Source organism: Mugil cephalus, chromosome 8, assembly GCF_022458985.1.
Source record: "Mugil cephalus isolate CIBA_MC_2020 chromosome 8, CIBA_Mcephalus_1.1, whole genome shotgun sequence".
NCBI classification, from domain to species: domain Eukaryota; kingdom Metazoa; phylum Chordata; class Actinopteri; order Mugiliformes; family Mugilidae; genus Mugil; species Mugil cephalus.
The window spans coordinates 19,427,480-19,448,579 of record NC_061777.1 but is presented as its reverse complement, the minus strand read 5'-3'; the positions used below and the strand labels follow the sequence as shown (position 1 = coordinate 19,448,579).

The 21,100-nt window shown below is 43.1% G+C and overlaps 1 protein-coding gene across 1 annotated transcript in view; it reads right to left on the bottom strand.

Annotated features, from left to right (window-relative positions):
- Window positions 1-10,282: 10,282 nt before the first annotated feature.
- Window positions 10,283-21,100, bottom strand: part of mvb12bb (multivesicular body subunit 12Bb) — a 32,320-nt gene continuing 21,502 nt past the window's right edge. The window contains exons 8-10 of the mRNA XM_047593078.1: window positions 14,627-14,682; window positions 14,166-14,225; window positions 10,283-10,559 (exon numbers count right to left, since the gene is read on the bottom strand). Of these exons, the coding sequence (XP_047449034.1) occupies window positions 10,518-10,559; window positions 14,166-14,225; window positions 14,627-14,682 (158 nt within the window). The 3' untranslated portion in view covers window positions 10,283-10,517. The remainder of the gene's footprint in view (window positions 10,560-14,165; window positions 14,226-14,626; window positions 14,683-21,100) is intronic.

Below are 21,100 nucleotides of genomic sequence, written 5' to 3'. Positions count from 1 at the left end.
GTGGCATATAAGTGTAAATATATGGACAATTATTCTGCTTTAATTACATTTACCCCTCGCTGTTTCAGGATCCATTCATTTTCCAAACCGGAGAATTACTCACACAGCTCCAAGTGTCAGGGCCTGCTGTGCTCGAACCCGGAGGCTGAAATCAATGCACTGAAAAATAATATCTCCACTCATGATATATTAAGTAGGAAGCGTGGACAGTAATAAGCAATGCGTGTGTGTCATATTTTTTATTTTTTTTATTCACACCACAGTTTTTCTTGGGCTGAAATCTTTTCAATTAGCTACGCCAAAGCGCAGCGATAAGCATTTTAAAATAAAACAGTGGAAATGGGAGGAACACTTCCACATCCTCAAAGGAGAGGCTCAGCAATCTAAAGACATAATGGCTCCCCAAATTGCAGGGCTAGAGGACTTTAATAGTTAACTCACTTTGATCTTTTAATGAGTGTTTCTAAACGCTGCCCCCTTTTTTTTACAAAAAAAAGAAAGAAAAGAAAAGAAAGAAAGACAGAAAACACGGTTAATTTGTTTGCTGCTGAGTTGCACTTGGGCATGTACAGTAAAAACTGAGTGACATCGTACAGCAGCCCTCGGTTTCTGATCGGGAGATATTCACAGAGAATATTGTGTCATTTTCTCCTTTTAGCGCGCGCACAGTTTTTCCTTCAGCTAACGCTTCTCTAACGTGATTACTGTGGCTGTGGAAGCGTTTCAGGGGCAGAGCTCTCCTCTCCTCTCCTTTTTTTTTTTTTTTTTTTGTCCACGGAATCGCTGACCGTCGTGGATCAACAGTGCAGCTTATTGAAGGTTTGAACGTCCACAATTTGAGAGCGGTCGGCTGAAATTCCATCTCTCTTTCCTGAATCTCAACGTTTTCTGCGCTTTTAAACCCATTCTGTACTCACGAAAAAATATTATTTTCACACTGCGATTTCAAAACAGCCCGTATAAATTATTGTTAAAGCAAATTTAAAAAATGTCCAGGGCCACTTTAGGCCTGTGGGCCCCTGAATATGCAACTAAACCAAACTCGTTTTGATTCAAAATTCTCATTCAAATAGATTTTTTTATCATCATTATTATTTTTTATATATTTCTTTGTTTTGCTTCCTTTTATTTCTCTGCAGCTTTATTTAACGCAACTTGAGCTCACTTGAATTCGCACACGCAAAGACAAACAGTGGAGTTATTTACGTCTCCTTCCTCCCACCCTGTCACACAGTTCTGCTTTTATTCTGCCTCGGCCGCGTAGCCCTTCTTATCTCACTGAGGCAGCCAAAAAATGATACGGCAGGATAATCCCAGCTCCCCAAGGATGGAGACAAAGTAGAATACAGCGCTGTCAACCCACGGCCAGATTTGTTTATGTTATGATTTATTGAATTCACTTTCTTTCTTTTCTTTTCTTTTTTTTTTTCCACTGACAAATTTATTGAGTTCCTGACAAATGGCCTGACAGACCCACGTGTGACAGCGGGCTGACATACAAGTTTCAAATGTGTTTACCTGTGTTTGTAGGCCATGCTTTGCTGACGTATGGAGCACAACAGAGCTATAACTGAATTAATAAACCACCTTTTAATGAATGCATTCAATGTCCAACTAGCGGTATATTATGTTGTCCTAATAAACTGCAAGTTACATAAATTTTGCAATGCTGGCATTATAAGTTCTAAGGTGAATATTATAAATATTGCTGCTGTCTGAGTCAATAATTAATCAAATCGCTTAAAAACTCAAAGGCATGTTGTTCTGACTAAACTTCGGATATTAAACATATTCTTAAAGTTCATTATCAGTCTCTAGATCTAGTGAGGATCATCCTTAGGTCCAAAAACCCCAAATAAAAAGCAGTAAGCGCCATTTAATCGAAATTTCGTGGACATTACAATTAAATATAATCATTTTCCTTGTGTTTTTAATACAACTTCATCATTCGAGGCTATAACCACCACTTAAATACAGCAGTGGCCCTTTTTTGTGTGTGAAATAGAAAAGCTCATCTGATGACAGTGATCCACGATACATTCAGATTTATGCACCTGGTCCCTAGACTCTGGGTTGGACACATACGACTTCCCAGTCAGTACACAGGGCCTTAAAGCCCCATCTGAACTACAACAGCACCCCCTGCTGGACAAAAGCAGCCAGTACAACTTCTTGTGCTTCTCCACAGCAAAACTACAACTATCCTTTAAAACGCAGTTTTAAGAACTTTTAATAAAATCAGGTAGGTAAAAGCCTTAAGTGCTGTAAAAACCGTAACCTAATCAAACCAAATGAACAATAATCCGTTCTTTCAAGTCGCATAAATACACCAATTTGTCATTGTTTGTTAAACTTTCATTGGAGAATATATGAACGTTTATATCCAATCTTGTTATGGTTAATGGCTATTTTTTTTCTTATAAAAAAAAGGTTTATTTTACAAATTACCATTAATTGCTGCATTGTTTTTGTTCCTGGGTTGTCCTCACTTTTTTCCCACCTTAAAACTAAACAAAAAAAGTTTAAGCAGACTTTAAGACCCAACTGTTCTTTGTTCAGTTTATAATAAGAATTTATAATTATATAAGTTTATAATATTAGAACATGCAGTTAATTTGAAACATTGTAAACGCATGTCATCCTAATTTGTCAAATATATTTTAAAGTACCTACCCTTAAAAGAAACCTTGAGTATAAAGATTATTTTCTGTTTTCTTGACAATGCCAAAGCATGCTACTTAACAATGAAATGTAAATACTGAAGGATTGAATGTTTCTAATTCTGTTTTATTTTTGCCCATTCAGTATTTTTCTTATTTGTTGTTTTGCTATAGTTTTAATTATATGTACTATTATAGACATTTCTTAATTTTTAAAAAAAAAAAAAAATTTTAACATTACTGTTTGATACAAACGGCATAAAATATTCTAAAAACATACATTTATGGAGTGTTTTTCTAGAAGTTTCTACGCACAATCAGTGTCATTTTTCAGCAATCACTCACCACTTTTCACTGTTGGTTGAACGTTTTGTTAAATGTCTAATGAGTGTGTAATTGCTAGGAGAGCAGTCTTTAGTACGCATGTTAGGTAACTATTTAAATTGAGAGTAAAATAAGAATCATTGTTGAATGTACAGACACAAGGGATATTCATTTTATTTATGCATTTGTTTCTGCATAATTTTAGCTTTTACATATTTTATTTAATTTTTTATTTTTTTTTACGAAATGCATTGCACAAATTGTGCTTTTTTATTTTTATCCTATTTTTATTTTCATGTAACTTTTATATTACATGCTGTCTGGGTTGTTTTTTTGTTGTTGTTTTTCTAATAGTTGCATTTCAATAAACACATCAGAGAATTAATTAACTTCCTCCCATGACTTCATGGCTCTTTTGTTGTAAAACCGTGAAAACCAAGATGTTAACTGAATAAGATGCCGCCCACCGCGTCAAACATTATATCAAAAAAAATCAGATGTTTTGTGAAAGCATATAATTTCCTTTTTTTTTTTTTTTTAAGGATTATCGCCAGAACATATTAGAGGGCGGTTAAATTTGGATCACAGATGGCAACAGATTAACATTATGAAATGCAGCGACGCAAAATCTTTCTCTTCTGTGATGTGGGGATCTCCCCTTCCCTTCTGCTTTCCTTCACACACACAGGCGACGGCCCAAACAAGTCTTCATGTGAGCTTAAGCTGTTCAGACACATGAGGAACAACTTACTGCATGGTAATTTTAAACAAAATTAAAAGCGTGCTCTCCAAATGTCTCCATCTGACAAACACACTCAAACATATTTGTGAATTTCTCTGTTGATGAGCGCCAAAAGAATCTTAAACTCTAGTCCAACAAGGGCCGTTTAATATGCGGCGCAGAGGTGCAGACTGGGGGGGTGATAGAGAACCAAAACAATGGCTTGCCCTCTGAGAAAAGTCCTTCGCAGACTTTGAAAAACCGTGGCTCGTGAGCGTGTGAGCTGCTGACGTTATTTTGTCCTGCCACGGCCGTGTGCGCTGCATTTGTTGTGACATGTCTGTTTTTATCATTAGCAACGACGGCGCGGCTCGAGAAAGATTTGCAGCTCCTTTCATCGCACGATCATGCTATTCAGTGGATTTGTCTCCGCAAAAATAATGTTTCCTCTGAGGAAAAAAAAAAAGTCGGAGCCGCGGGAGGCCAGGGGCATGAGTTTAGGACACGTGCCATTAACAACAAGCGTAGGTCTTCATGTGGAATGTAAAAATTGTCTGCTGAATAAAGCGCATGTGGTGACAGACTCTGTGGCTGAAGCAGTGAAAGACAGTCTAAACACATCTGCATACAGTATAAACTGGCTGTGATACAGACCTGCAATGATTATGTTTTCCTGGCAAACATATTCAGTACAACAAAATAAAAAAGACTCACTGAAATGAAACAAACATATGCAGCGACAATAACCACATCTGTATGTTCTTCTCCTCCGTCTCAATCAAACACCGTGGACGTGTTTTGTGTGTACTGGACAAAGGCGTGTGTACGCGCGCGTGCGCACGTGTATGATTGTGAGTGTGTCATTAATAGGCCGCACTTCAGAGGAAAAGGTAGAAATCCGCCAGATGTTTTGCAGCTGGGTGGATCTGGTAGTGAAGAACTAGACAGCGTCTGTCACAGGCGAACATTTCTAATCTGTCCTGAACATTAGGCAGAGAGCACTAAAAACCCATCGCCGGCCGCATGTGCTGCCCGGTTCACAATGTGCTCACCGCGGGGCTCCGCAGTTTCGGGCCCCGGAAAGTTCAAGATTAAATGAGAACAAAAGTAATATTCGGCACGCTGAGCGCTACAGAAGCAGTTTTAACTGCGCGATTCCTGGATGATTTCTACTAAACTGCTCTCACTAATGCGGTGCGCTTTCAGAAAGCAAGAACAGAGGCTAACTGAACTTATTAGAGCCCGAGTGCCGGAGGCTAAAGACCGGGGCTTTGAACTAGAGGTCCAACAGAGCTTAGTGAGGTCAAGATCTGTCAAACAGCAGAAATCACATCACCGTGCTCTGGACGGACAGTTCCTTCAAAGTTCTTCAGTTGCACACGGCAAAAGAAATAAATGATTATACCCTTAAACTATAACGCATATTAACATTTACATGTTAGCTTCATACAGTCAAGCGTTAAGACTGATTGACCTTTAAAGGTGTCCGTTTTTATTGCAGTTGCTGGAATTTTGGCTTATTAAATTTAAACGGTGGCTGTGGCTGTACTCCAGGGCTAACTCCAACGCTTTTTGTTGGCATATTTGGTTTTGGAGGTGTGGGGATCACTACCAGCTGACCTTGATGGTCCCTAGATGTTTCCCTCCCCGGGTTCACGTGCCTAGTTACCAGTTGGTCAACCCTGCGCCCCGTGAACTGACCCCGTCCTCCCTCCGAGGTTCGAGGGGAAAAGAAACCCAATCCTCCGGGGAGCCCTCCGTCTAACAAGAAAACCGCTGGCCCGAATCTCTCAGAAGTGCTGTGTTTTCCCACCGGACCACTTTCAGCTTAATAAACATCTTAACTAGCCAAAGGTCCCCCGGGAGCTGCTGGGAAATCCTCTGGGCAGCCAGAGCTCGGGAGCTCGGCCCTTTATTGCATCCAGGTGGCTGTTAAAAAATGCCGGCCGGCCATAAATGTCCAATAAAATGCAAGTGGCACCTTCAAGGGTGGACAGGGTCAGTGCACCTGTCTGTGGACGAAAGTCCGCTCGCTCCCCCCCCCCCACGTCCGATCAGTTTGATGTCACACTGTGCCACCACGGAGCCGACGGGGAGATTACCGAGTGGCACCGCCAGACAAAGCACAGGTCCTGAGGTCGAACATATTTCAAGTCGAAGTGAGGGTCACGCGGTGATGCAAAACAATGATACCCACTGAGAGTCTAAACAACAAGAATCACGGTCACCCAGTCTTAGTCGACCTAGATGCTTTGCTCTTATTTAGGAGTGGGGCCTTTATCTTAAAGTCCATTTATACACAACCACGTCAGCCACATGGCAGTTGACCGCACCAACTAGTAAAATGTACGCAGAAGATTTCTTCGGCCATGTTTGACCTCAGCACAAGGATTGAAACTCTCGCCCGATAGTTTCCTGTTTGTTTATGGCGACTTCACACGTACATGAACAGTGGCAGCAGCCTCCCCTCCATCTGTCCGGCCTGGTCGCTGTCCAGAGGGAGAGCTAATTGTCCTGCAGGGTTTTCAGAGAGCCCTGGACGGTGTATCGGGCCTTTGATCTGACTTGAAAGGAGTTAATTGATTTCTGCGTCGCGGCCGGTGTCGGAGGGAAGAAAGAAAGAAAAAAAAAAAGATGCTTGCTGGTCATTTCACAACATGTGCCGAAATATCTGAGAGGGAGAGGGAGAGAAAGAGAGGGAGAGAGGGGAGGGAGGGGGTGAAGAGAGAGATCACCTCACACCCGACTCCATCCCTGCTCAATTACAATAATTTGACTCACATGGGCTGGCCGCCGTGGCAGAGAGAGAGAGAGAAAGAGAGGGAGAGGGGAGGAAAGCCGCTGTGTGGGGGGAGGAGAAGGGGATCCCTGCCCTGGGAGATCACTCATCTTACCTCTAGCTGAGGCACGGAAAGACAGATTTGATGTGCTGCTCCCCTTCCGAGTGCAGCCTGGGGGCTTGTTAAGGTGGCGGTACGGACAAGACCACACGTCTAACCTCCTGGTTCCAGTCTCAGAGGGGAGCACTTGGTGACGTCAGCGCGGGGCTGAGAGACAGGACGACGCTGGAGGTGAGTGTGTTTCACTTCTCTCACAGACCTCTCCCGGTCCAGGCCGGGTCCGTCCCAGCATGCACCGGAGCGAGGCGGGCGATCACGGTAATAAACCCGTAAAGTCAACGTGATTCCAGTGAACATTAGGCGGGGCTCTACATCTTCTGTCAGTGTGATTTGCAGCATCACCTGCCCGAGAGCCTGTTCACCGCGGGTCCAGCTCTGCTCCGGACCCGCTCTGACAGGCTTCCTGCCTTCACTCCCTCACCTCGCTCCGTCTCTGGTCACCCCAGCTCATGGGGAAACAGGGCTGTCAGAGGGAGAGTGGCAGGCTAAGCCCGTCTTAACACAGCACCTCAAACCACCTCATAAATACAGGCTTCCTTTTCCAATTTCCAAGCGGGCCCATCTACCTCTGTCTACATGCTTCCACACTGCTCCATGTCATGTGCCGGGGTGTGAGTTTAAAAATGACCACGGGACATCTGGCGGACTCGCAGAGGGTGGGGCTTTGATGTGCTGCTCTGCAGTTCAGTTCAACTCCAGCCGAGCCAAATCCTCTGAGCAAAGCGGCAGCAGCAGAGCCTGGGGAGGCTGGAGTGGGCCCGGCAGGTTAGAGATACCGAGGGAGTTAAGATGTCTTAAAACAGATTGGCCACATGTGAGAGGCTCAGAGGCAGCAGCTCCTAACTGCTCCACTATCATGTAAACTACCGCGTTCCAAAAAGAAAAGAAAAAAGAAAAAGAAAAAAGGAAAGTTTCCACTTTAATTTTAAAATGCGGTCTCTGAAAATCATCATTATTTTCCATATCATAACGTGGGGTGAAAGGAAAAGTGAAACCATGTGGGGGAAGCTTTTTGATGGTCAGGGTTCACGGAGGAGTTGCGGTTCGGAACGCGGAGGCTGCTCTTTGCCCATCTGGAGGGTTTGGCTGCACTCCTTAGAAAGCAAAACCGGTGATTAGCCTCATCTAAACACTCGGATCTGACCTGCAGCGCAACTGCTGTCCACCTCTAATCAACAACAAACACAGTGAGCGCCGCTCGGGGGCCGGCGCAGTGCAGGGCTGTCCGTCACCATGAAGTTCTTCAGAAGCAAAATACGTGCACGAGTTTGATACATGACATGCATTTTTGGGAAACCAACAAATTAAACAAAGGTTGTAGTGAGCCTAAGAGTGCATGCGCTTTGGACATGTTGTCAGCTTACAAATGAATAACTAAAAGCAAGTTTGCACTACTATTACACATTCAAAATGCTCAGACACGTGAAGCACGAGAGTGAACGAAACGAAGAGTTAGCGCAGCTCCACGTTACGCCCGTACAGCCTTACGTGAGGATCTGGCTACATATGGCACGCTGCATCTATGCACTTCCCACGCAGCAGGAAGGAGGTTCTGTTGAAGCCTGTCACTGCGCTCTAGGGCATCACTGACATGAGTGTCACCTTCATGAAGGAGCGTGAAAGCTGTTCCCTCTGCAGAGGATTCCTCAGACCGTCGCTCTGATTTCAGCGGCAGAACAGAGGAGTTAACGCAAACGCTCACAGAGGGCTGTCATCTGCCGCGCGCTCCATTAAGCACCTGCGAATACCAAAAGCCGTTAGGAAGCTTGGTCCGAGGAAGAAAAAAACAAAAACAAAACAAAACACACAAACTGTTTGCAGATTCCATAAGTTTTCAAACTTAGCAGGAGGAGAGCCTCATTAGCAAGGGCTTACGTCCACGTGTGATTTTCTACTGCTAATTACACCTGCGGGGGGAAAAAAAGAAAAAGAAACGTGCAAAGAGATTCACACATTTTTGTTTCCTGCAAATTAGACAAGAACTGTGAGAACGCGGCGACGTTGCCGCGTTTAAGTGTTAATGCTGCGTCTGACTCTGGCAGCAAAGTGGCAGTGCCGCGTTGTTTAGTGTGTGAAAAATGGAAACAAAACACATATAAGGATGTTCTAATTTAAAAAAAAAATAAAATAAAAATAGGTTTATGAATATTTAATATTGGTAACAAAGACAAAGTGTGAGACGTCCTCTCGCTTGCACATATGTACGTTTTACTCTGCTCTTAAAGAGGAGTTGCTGTCGTCGAGGCGCTCCCTCGTCTCTGAGCTCGGCTCGTTCTCGCTGCACACCGCTCATGATCAACTTTTTGATGGAAAGATGTTTTCGCTGGAAAATGAAATGAACCGGGTGGGGGGATGGGGGGTTTGGGCTGTGTATGTGTGACGAGGCATCCTTTCTGTTCCCTTTTGTCAGGCCCATCTCCACTGTTAGTCACTGTCAGCGTGGCCTCTTTTAAAAACAGACGACGGCCAAACTGTTTGTTGAGGGCTGGGTCTGTAGTCAAGATGTGTCGCTACTTTAGGACAGTATTCTTAACAACGTGAGCTTCAAGAAATTTCATTTCATCGATAGCCGAGGCGTCTACATCTGTAAAATGTACTTTTGGGCCATATTTTAAAGCTGTAGAGCAGGAACAGTTTATCTCAGTATACATATTAAAAACAGATCTAGCAACAGGTCAGATACGATACACAAGGACATTTTAAATCAGGGCTACAATAAATGGTTGTAATTGATTAGACATTCCTACATTAAATCACTTGGCAAAAGCAAAAAGTGATTTATTGTTTCATGGAATCACTGGTGGTCAATACGTCCGTGGAGACAGGAGTACGTATCTTGAGCCTTTTTTAAACCAGGTTATTTGAAAGTGAGCAGCGAACTAGTAATAAGCCGAAACTACGTGCGTTCACGCCTGTGCTTTAAACGGGCCAGTTGTGATCGTACTGCTCATCAAGGGTGTTAATGCAAGGTCTGAAGAAGGCCCAGGATAACCAACGTGTCCTCAAGGAAGCCTTTGATTGCAGATTATTTCATGAATGAAATCGGTTCATTCGTGAACCATGTTTAACAACAAATGGCTTGATGAAACTAGGATTCTAGAATAGAAACCTAGAATAGAAGCTGCAATTTACTATGTTTAGTTGAGACTTAAGGAAAACAAGTGTTTAAGAGAAAATCTCAAAGTCATATACCGGCCATTTAATCCCCATATTTGAATAGTTTCCTTCTCGACTCCAAATGACTAAGCAAACACATAATGATCAACAAAATTAGAAAGAAATTCTGGCTACATGTGGTTAAACTTTAGACTTTTACACATTTTACATAACACATAGTGTATAATAGGAGACATGGGGTGTATGTAGTTGAGGTCATGTTTATCAGCAGAAGAAAAGAAAATCCTAATTTTTGTTTAAACTAACGACTAAAAGTAGGACTAGGAAAAAAAACACTAAGTGGAGTTATCACATGCAATATGAAGAGGGGATTCTACCCATTTAATGACCACATGACCAAATCTTTGTTTCCATGAGAGGAAAAGATATATACTATCCTGTGAAAAAAAACTACTTTCTGAACACAGTTACTCTTCATAGAGGGGAAAGAACGCTGTTCACCCAGAGCTTTTTGAACAAGAGAATTTCTGAGCACGGTTTTGAGTGATCCAAAGCCAAATAATAAGATAACATTTTTTCTTTTTTTTTCTAAAATTTAATGTGCCAATCTGTACATTATGACAAACATTTTAACACTGAATTATTTAAACAGAATCCATTAAGGTAAAACATTTTTTTTTGTCTAAAATTACACATGCACAATATAATGCAGAAGTAATTTAAAAATAAAAAAATCTCAATTTTTGTTCATTCGTATTGTTGTAGTCACTGTGGCTCAGTCATCCGTGCAAGAAGTTAAATAGCAATGCTTCGCTCTGAGCTGAAGTTGTACTTGAACTGTAAGGAGAAGAAGAGAAAGTACACAGTGATGAATAGAAGTTAAGAAAACAACCACATAAATAATCTTAATGCAAACACAACAATGTTTTTGCAACTGGTTAAAAAATAAAAATAAGGTAAATAAAACATATTGATTTAATATTATTTGCCCTATTGTATCAGCAAACAACAGAAGAAATTTAAAGAACCACTGCCCCCCTGTGGCAAGACATAGACAAGACAGCGTATACCATTCCTAGGTCTGTTATACCATTAACGACAGGGAGGACAGGTTTTCATTCATTATTCATCATTATTTTTTTAATTTTCACTGATTATTCGCAACATTATTTTAATTCCCTTGCGTTATACTGATCAACTATCACCACACTTAGTAGACACTATTATTGTTATGATTCCCATTTCAACACAAACTCAATTATAAACCCATTGAATGATCTGCATCAATAACAGTTTCCACGTTATTATGGTGATATAACATCCAATGCTACAGCTAGTAGTTACTGTTGTCCAGTCACGTTTTAGTGCTACTCCTCCAAAAACTTTCTTCGTGTCAGACATTGTCATCTTGAATCCATCGGGGAAAAGAAAATGTGTCCTGTAAACATCCCCAGCAGCACTCACACATATAACTTAAATAAATACAGTTCTCAACATATATTATATTGGGGGTAAGATAAGAAACTACTCAAACTCAAATCAATAACCTCAACAAAAATAGTTGTAATTAAAACAGTTGGATTTTTTTTTTTTTTTTTTGGCTGTGTTTCCAGTAGGCGTACACTGAAGTTTTGTCACAAAACTAGTGCTGACTTCACCAAGTTAGACAGATGTATTACTGCAACACAGCACTAGGTGATGCTGTATGATCACTGAAATAAGTTTCCACGTCTCCCAGCCCAAACCACTGGGCTACACAGCGGCTGGAGCTGGGCTCTCTCGATCAAAACACCACCTTCCCCGGGTTTTCATCTACTTGAGGGGAAGCTGCAAGTTCCCCCGAACCTGTCACATATCACAAGCCTGTTATTTGTGAAAGAATTCAGCTCCCGAACCACACAAAATTCGGTCTCAACATCTGGCACAGTAAATAAATATTCCTGTGTGTGTGTGTGTGTGCGTGTGTGAGAAAAAGAGAGAGAGAGAGTGTGTGTGTGTGTGGATGATGGATGGGGGAATGGGGTGTTATCAGGGAGAGCATGTATCAATGTCTGCCAGTTTTACACACAGGCTGACAGGACAGTGACACACTGGAACATGGGCGGCAGTCACCCAGACGAGCCGAGCTTCATTTCCTGTCCCTGCTCCACTGCCAAAAATATGTGACATGTTGTCTTCATTAATTCCACCTCTATTTGGAGCTCTCCCTCTCACATACCCCTGTACACTACTGTCCTTCCATACATTCACACACACACACACACACACACACACACACACACACGTATACGAAGGAAAGGAAACACACACACGCGCAGATAACTCCCCACGAGCACTAAAAACCAATCAAACATAGGTGCTAATGAAAATCTTGTCATGTGTGTACGCACACTTTTTTTTTTCCACCCTAGCATACTCCCTCGGAAAATCATTAGCCAGCCGCCAACAACATTTTTCAGCAAAGCAAACTACATAAAGATGTCACTTTAAATCGCTTACTAATTAACACTTAAAAAGACACAAATTAGATATGCGTGGCTAAAAGCAATTATAATATCCGCAAGTTTTGCGAGTCATTTGGGAAATGAAAAGAATGCCTAATTGCTGGAACCAACATCATCTGAGACGTGGCTTAAGTGATGCCTGTTAGGGAACGGTCTTATCTACAACTGCGGCTCTTGATAGCAACAGTTTTCCTCAATTACGTGCGCATATGTGTAATTCTGGGAAGTGCGGCTCTTTCATGAATCTATATATATTTTTTTTTAATGGGTTTAAACGCGGGGAAATTAGGTTCTGTGCGGAAAGCGCCTCGAGTTTTCTGAAGAGAGGCGGGGGGGGGAAGAAAAGCCCCTGTGTTGAGCACGGACAGTGACCTCTTCTGGACAGCAGAAGAAGAAATGTGCTCAAAAGCCTTGACAAAACCGGGACAATCTCACACTAAAAAAAAAAAAAAAAACGCTTCCTGTTCTTCTTCTTTTTTTTTTTTTTTTTTGCTTTGCTTCTTTTGCAAAATCTCATTGTAGTGCATTTTTGAACGAGCTGCCACCTTTTCAGCGGCACAGAGAGCACAGTCGGTATTAACAGTGTAACACTGCGATAGAAAAACAAGAATTCTCGCAGACAGCACATTTGCAGGGAAATAACCGAGTACACATCCTCACCCCCTTGTTCTGCAGATATCATTGTGGGATAATAATAAGAGGGGAGAAGTAAAAATAACACAATGGTGAGGGATGTTTCCACTTGGAAACTAATTATCAAGCTAAGCTGTGACTTCATCCTCATCAGCCGGGCCCCACCATTAATCTTGTGCTGTCGTCCACTTCACTAAATCCTGTGTGTTACACTATCTCACATTTACTTCATCAGCTCCAGTGCGGCTGTAATTAATGATTTCTCATGCCCTTCCCTTCTCTTCCCCAGCTCAGCTCACCATGTGTCCTCCTGCTAATCACACAGAAGAAAGGGAGGAGGAGGAGGAGGAGGAAGGGAAGGAAGAGAGAAAGGAGAGGAAGAAGAAAAAAAGAAGACAAGAACATATAGGATGAGCAGTCAGCCTGTCTCCACCCCAGACACGCACACACACCCACACACACACACACACACATATATATATATACACACACGTGCATGTACATGCCATTAATACCTGCGCTGACAATGAGCTTCATTCAGATGACCATATGACAAGATGGCGACTCTGTGTGATTTGGATAGTATGTGACAGAAGACAGAGGCAGAGTGCAGAACAGACACCCGGTTTGATGAGGGAGTGTTTGCTCTGTAACACATCTCAAACCCAACAGCACCTGTTCTTTTACAGTGGTCTGTCACTTCCTGGCAGTTCTGATACCAAGATACCGTGCTAATGAGAGAGAAGGGGGGTTGTCACTCTCTTTAAAAGCGCACGCAGACACACACGCACGCACACGCGCACACACACTGACTCCATTTCTTTCTCCTGCTCTCACAAACACACGCGCTCTAAAGAAGGGGCTGCGCGCGGATGATTTTCTTCCTACGAATGCCTGTAGGCTACAGTGTTTCATCAGAAATGGGGAAGACTTTGCAGCGCCTCTTATTTGCTCTGCGTGATCTCCAACTTTCTTAACTACAAAGCTGATAGGGAACTTAAAAAAAGTTAAACGCGCGCGGTCCCACCAGAAAAGGCTCCTTAAGATGTGCGGCGTCGGGCGAGACGCTAGATTGAGCTGTTTGAGGGAAGAATTGGGGGAATAAAAGTCAAGTGTTTTGGAACAGGAGACCAAGCTTTTAAGAGAGAATGGCTGCATAGCTTGGCCATGCTTTTATTCAATTGGGGCTTAGTGGAGCCAACAGGGCCTCGCTGTCTCAGACACTTAATTACAACCCCAAGACCGTTTGCTTTGCATTCTGGGCCAGCGGCGTCAGCGGCAGCCGAGCGTTGCAGCCTCTACTCACTTCCTCCTCGATCTCTGCCAGGGATTTGATCGTAATGCCCATTAAATTGACTTGCTGCATCTGAAATCAAAAGCAGGGAGAGGAGGAGGAGGAGGAGGAGGAGGAGGGAGAAGAAGAGGAAGAAGAAGAAGAAAAAAAAACACAGAAGAAACATGGCGGTTAGGCTCATGGCTAAGTAAGCATGCTTAAAATCTTTAATCCTCTCCTTCTCTGTGTCAATACAAAACGGGGCTATAGTGACAACCACTGCCAGCCAGCCAAATGGACTGAACTGAGCCAGCTCTGCCTGACTGCATGCATTCATCACTCAGTCTGGAGGAGAGGAGAGGAGAGGAGAGGAGAGGAGAGGAGAGGAGAGGAGAGGAGAGGAGAGGAGAGGAGAGGAGAGGAAAGCTGAATCACTCTCACATTATACATAATAAAGAAATTACTTTGTCACTGGAGCCTCAAGCAATTTTTACCTGTTTTGGTTTTGCGTGAAACTTCTCAGAGATCATGAAGGGCACGTCATGCAGAGCTGCAAAAAAGAAACAACAAAGTTTGATTTTTATACAAAAAAAAAAATATCACACCTTATTCTCGATCCCGACTATCTCCACAAGACTAAATGTGGGATTATAAAACAGCAAAGCTATCAACATCCCCAGCCACCCCGGCGCCTCCCCTCCTTCCGTCTACAGAGAGGAGATGAAAGGCTTTTTTATTCTCTGCTGCATCCGAGCACCTCCACTCTCTCCTCCAGCCCAGCCCTTTCCCAGCCCTCTTCCAGTTTAATTACTCTTGATTATTCCCGATTCCGTCTTGTCTGAGAGATGTTCACCTCTGAAACAAAGACACACTCACACTAGGCACAGAAAAGCGGAAAGGAGGGAGACAAAACATTCACCAGATATCAAATTTGCATGAAAATAAGCCACACTGTTCAGCCGGCAAAAAGTGGATTGAAATGAGGACTTGCCAAGAGCGTGGTGGTATAATTAGCATTTGACCAAACAAACGAGCTTCAACAGAGCTATAATTAAGCAGCCCTGTAATTAAGTGTATGCCCTTTATCATAATGATCGTGGTTAAAATGGTGTGATGGCTGCCAGTTGATTATTAATGGTGTAACCCAGTCCTGCATGCATCCTGCACTGGAATCAAGGTGTCACGACTGTCAGGCTAGAGAGCAGCCCTTTGTTTATAAAATACATTAGGGCCCAAATTAACACAGGGTGACAAGAGACACAAAGCCTTTCGTTTCCAGACTGAAGGGAAAACTGCAGCTGCTCGGCTTCATTATAAAACTACCAAATCTGGATGCACAAAACTTGCTGCAGTTGGCTTCAACAGGGGCCCCCAAATATCAAGAGGCCAAGCTTCCAACTGGTGCGCCTTTGCCCACAGTCCGTCAGGCCGCTGGCACAGGAAAAGGAACTCGTAAATGTAAGCCGAAGCTGTTGATGAGTCATCGTTTGGGAGCGGACACTCCTCTTGGCCTTTCCTGTTCGCAGCAATATTTAAAAGTATGAAATTCTTAAATATCCCTCACTTTGACACTTCTGCGGCTTGCTTTCTTTGCTCGGTTATTACACAGATCCATGGCTTGGCACTTTCCGCTCAAGTGTAGTACAATGTGATCTTTGTAATAAAAGCCTGACCCTCACCCCTTTGTGACCACAGGAGACCTTATTTAGTTTTTTTTCCGGTTCCAGTCATCTCCTACGGTTAGGCGCTAAAGCCGCGCTCGCTGCTTTCTAAGGCAGCACTTAGACACAGTGGTGATTTGAGCTAATTGCTAATGTCAGCATGTCCTGTATACATGCTCATAATTACAATGATAACAGGTCGATGTCAAGCAGGTTAAATATTTACAACGTTCACAGAGTTAGGTAGCATTTGCTAAAAAGCTCGTGGAACAAAATACAACTAGGACTATATGTAAAGAGTCTGACGAATTATTTCTTAAAGAGTTAGTTTGGGGACTATAATTTTAGGGAAATGGAAGAGTGACAAGAAACTGGTGGAAAGAGTCAGGGAATCACATGCTGGACACGATGCACAAGGCAAGGAATCAAACCAGGGGCAGACTGTATACACCCATATTTTATTTTTTTTGAAAAATGTGCCAGAAAGAGTGGCTGCATGTCGCCAGTAGCTCTGTGATGTATTTCTTAGTTCTTAGGGTGTTATTGGTTCTTTTTTTTTTGTCTGACTTGTTGTTGTTTTCCTGTAATTTAAACCAGTCAATATGGTTTTTGGTCATTTTTGTGCCATTTTGATTTTGTTTTTTCTGGACTTTGTGACCTTGGCTGCGTTCGGCGGAGCGACCGTTGTGTCTGGTGGTGTGTTCCAGAGATCAGCTGCTAGCGCTAGCCGTGTCCCCTGAGCTGCCCGGAGTGAGGCCTGAGATTCCTGCTGAACCCCAGAAGAATCGCTGGGTGCTGGATGCCAGGGTGGAGTTGGAGGTGGAGGAGCAGAGGAGGTGGTTCTGGTTGATTGTGCCATTTGTATTCATGGGGAACGTGAGGTCTTTGGCAGCAGGATCGATGGACTGCGTGCGCTTGATGGGACCCAGAGGGAGTGTGTCATGAGAAGTACTTTGGAGACCTGGTTCATACCGACCACAGTACGTCTGCGCCTGGTTTCAGTGCTCAATGGGTTGGTACACTCCACTGGCGTTTACGTCCCTCCCTCCATGGACAAGGAAACACCATGCGACACGATCCATACCACTGTTGCTATGCAACTGGCCAAACAAGTACATCACCTAGGACAGTGTTTTTACCAACTAATTTTGTACATTTGTTCATTATGCTAATTCTGCGAACTTTCTTGATTGCACTCTTTATTTTACTAGATAGTAATTGTTTTTTAAGAGTGTTTGTTTTTATGTACAACAAAACTACTGTGACAAAGTAATTTCCCTCATGGATCATTAAAGTCTGTCTAAGCCCAAGTCTAAGACCAGACAGATACTGGTTTCCACAGCAAATCATGATGAAAAACATTCATCCCATGTATTATGGTACCTGTACCAAATTCAAAAGAAATCCATTGCATAGTTTGGGAGATATTTCACTAAATACCTCAAATGTCAATCTCATGAAGACGTTGCTTGAGGAGACGCTTGGGGTCAAAAAAGTCACGGGGATTCATCAACTGGCTTCATGTTGAAGCCATGTCACAAGCATGTCTAAAAACAGCAAGGAGTGAAAGGTCAGGCCTCGCCTCTTTCCAATTATCCACGAGAAATTAAAGCGTTGAGCCACTACACCAAACTCGCTGCGAGCAACTCAGAATCTGTGGCTACTTGAAGCAGCAAGGAAGAGAAGGCTTGTTTAAACTCATAACTACAAGTGAATAAACATGCACTGCTGCGTCGCTTGGAGCACCAACACCAGGCGGCGGTAGGCAGGGAGAATACATTTGAATCAATAGCCGGCAATGGGAAGCAGAGATTGTGGCCGCTGATGGATCTGCGTGGCGCGGGCAGATGAATGCACACAGCTGAAGGCCAGAGAGTTTCTTTATTGCTCAGGGATTACATTTAAAACCAGATCTCACTTTGTATTCCTCCGCCATCTATACTAGCGAGGCTATCTCACATCTAGACAAATGGAGAGGCGCAGAAGATGACTTGGTGGTAAGGAATGAATGCCGTACTGCGGAGAAACCTGAAGGTGCAAAGGGCCAAAATAATGTAAATCCAATCTTCTGACCAGGAATCTCAGCATGAAACATATTCCAGGCCCTCAAACGGCCAGGCTACACTCCATTAACTTACGAGTGTATTGCGGTGTGGGGGGAATTGAGTCGAGGGAATTATTTGGCATTCGGAGTATGTGAGTGCACCCAACGCGAAAACATCTGGAAGGAATTTTGGTACAGTGACTATGATGATGATGGCGATGATGATGACGGCGGTGAGCGCGGAGGTGGTGTTAAGTAAGGAGGACCCTGTGGCTTGAATGATTGTAGTGTAAAGAACGAAGTCAGCACAGGCCCCGTGTGGATCATTGCCTTATTAATGGCTCCGTCAGGTGCGATGAGCAATGGCTGCATTGTCATCTCCAGCCCCTGGGCACAGATGAATGGCTGTTTCAGGGCGGGAAGGGCTCCCTCGTACGCTGGGCTGAGCACTAATCCCTCACTCTTCCATTGTTGGATGCACTGTCACCCAGGACTCCAGCAGCACCATACATTGCATTTCCACGGTTCCTCGAAGAGACACGGTCACGCACAACACAGGCGCCGGCGCGCACACGCGCAAACACATAAACCACGGCGGGTTGTGCTCCGACACTGACTGATGGGAAAATATGCGTGGGTGATCGAGCATACCCCATATTACCTGAACCACAACTCAAGAGTAGCACTTCAGGAATGTTGATGAACTTTTATTTTACACTTCACTAATTCAGCAGAATTGCATTGATCTCTGTCTGGTGCGATTACTTGGGTGAATCTGTCTCGCGCCTGAATTAAGTGAGAAAGTCACAGTCGGGGCAATAAAGTACAAATGGATATCCATCTCGCCCAGGATTGAGTTGATACCGCTCGGTTATTGCTATAAAATAATCCAAAAATAATGAGGAAAAAGAGCTCAAAAATAGGTTAAAGCTTTATCTGGAACCTGCTCTATTTCATATTCCCAACAATTGGATGCCGGCTTTTCCCGCTGCGTGTAGCCAGGCTAGACATCGCGATGCCTTCCCTGTCGATGTGACTCTCAATTTGAGCCGGATTCTTTATGCAGACCATGGAAATGCTATTCTAGTTGCAGACCCGGCTCTCTGTCACCTCTGCAGATAATGGTGAGTAGATGAACAGAGAGCTGGAGGAGGACCCCCTTTGCCCACTCACAGCCCTTAGCCCCACTCTGACATGAGAAATAGTGCCCAGGCCTGACAGCATCTCGGAGACATATTGTAGTTTATTTTGTCGCCCGGGCATGCCATCTGTGCCATTCCAATAGAGGGTGTGTGTTCAGGCTGCTGCAAGAGAGAGGGCGCGAGGCTCTGGGTCCCTCAGTAGCTCTGCAGCCGCGGCAGGTCATTAGTCAAATTGCCTAATGAGAGAGAATACAAATGGCCCCCTACCCTGACAGGAGGAATTTTGGAGGTGTCAGAGCTCCTGACCCGTGCTATGAGAACAGATGATAGCGAGTTGCTATTTTCAGATTCTTTTAATGACTATGGCTCTATGAAAGCCATTCTTTTTCTTTTATCTTTTTCCTGCTTTTTCAAACCCTCCAGACAGACGAGTGAACAAAAAAAAAAAAAAAAAAAACTTTCCAGTATATTAAGAATCTTTCTTGCAAAAGTGGAAGTGTAACTTTTGAATTATTTAACTGTTTACTGGGAAGTCAATTAACATTCTGAAGAGCGTAAAACATTGATACTAAAATAGATGGCGCGCTGAAAAGATGTTGAGGGTTTCTGATAATCTATTTTTATTTGTTTCCGCCGGCTGCGTGCAGCTCGTTTCCCCAGTCTGACTGTAGTGTGCGCGGGCTTCGGTTGCAATTCTCCTGACAGCAAATCAGTTTGTTTATACTAAAATATTAATTTAATTTCCTCTAAATGTTCAAAAATGTAAACAAGTTTAAAAAGGTCTCAAAATACTAAAAGTACTAGCAGGGATCCAGTGGATGACTGTGTATATCAGTTACATACTAGAGGCTGGGACTGCTACTTTTTTTATTAGTGTTTATTAAATGGAGAGGAATTGTACAAGGGAAAGAAGCTGAATCATTTTACACAAGCTTTGTCCACTTTGACGGATATTTTCATTTGTAAAAAATATCTGTGAATTGTTTGTTGAACTACCAAACCAATTTATTCTACTAACATAGATCATTCAGCCACAACATTAAAACCACTTCCAGGTGAAGTAAATAACACTGATCATCACGTTATAATGCAATATTCTGCTCTGCTGCCTATATGCAAATGTTACTTAGATATGCACCCCCAACCTAAATGTTGTTACTGACTAGGCACCCCCACCCTGTAGTTATGGCATAACCTGACAGCAACAGAGTTTGCAGACAATTCAACCTGCCACACCACAAAAAAGCACACACACACACACACAAAAAAAAAATAGCCCAAGGTGTTGATCTGGCCTGGGATGCACCGGAGCAACCTTAACCCATAGTGGCCCCTCCCCTCAATCCATAGGACCCAAAAGCGCCAACTACCAGCTACCAGACACCACAAGACATCCCCAGAAGTCCAGTGTCCATTCTCTGATGAGCCAGAACTAATCTGAAGGCCTAAGGGAAAGTGGTTTGAATGTTATGGCTGATAGATGTATAGTTAAACGTAATAAACACATGAAATTAACTTTTCAGTCAAGTTTTTCATGACAAATGCCAAAATGTAACAAGAACGTACATTCAAAACAAACATCAGACGTTAATGCTTAAAAATGCTTAATTAATTCCAATTAACTAATGTTAACTTTATATTTTATTAGTATTATTATTATTTGATTTTTTGGTTACCAGAGGGATGCAAAATGGCAAGCTTATGTAGAATGACCCACTTACTTTTCCATCTGTGACAAGCAGTCCTTGAAATCTGGTTGTGGGTAGGGAGCCAGCAGACAGCCCCAGCCGGGCGCTGGTCCATCACTCTTCCAGAAAGTGGGCAGAGCCAGCAACACTTACGTTGAGTTGGCCACAAACACTGCTGCATAATACAGGATGCTGACGGGGTGGGTACATATGTGACAAAAACCCTGCGTTTAAATTAGACTCAGCCTATATATAGAACAGGCTATTTAATGGGAGATGCCAAAGTCTTTACGCTATTTTCTATGAGTACGAAGCCTGTTTTAGTTATTCGGTCACTGAAGAAATATTGGGAGAAGCCTTTTTTCCGTCCGCTGGCTATTGAGAGCTCCCAAGAAATTAAATGGACAATCAGACTTTAATCAGCAGCACAGTG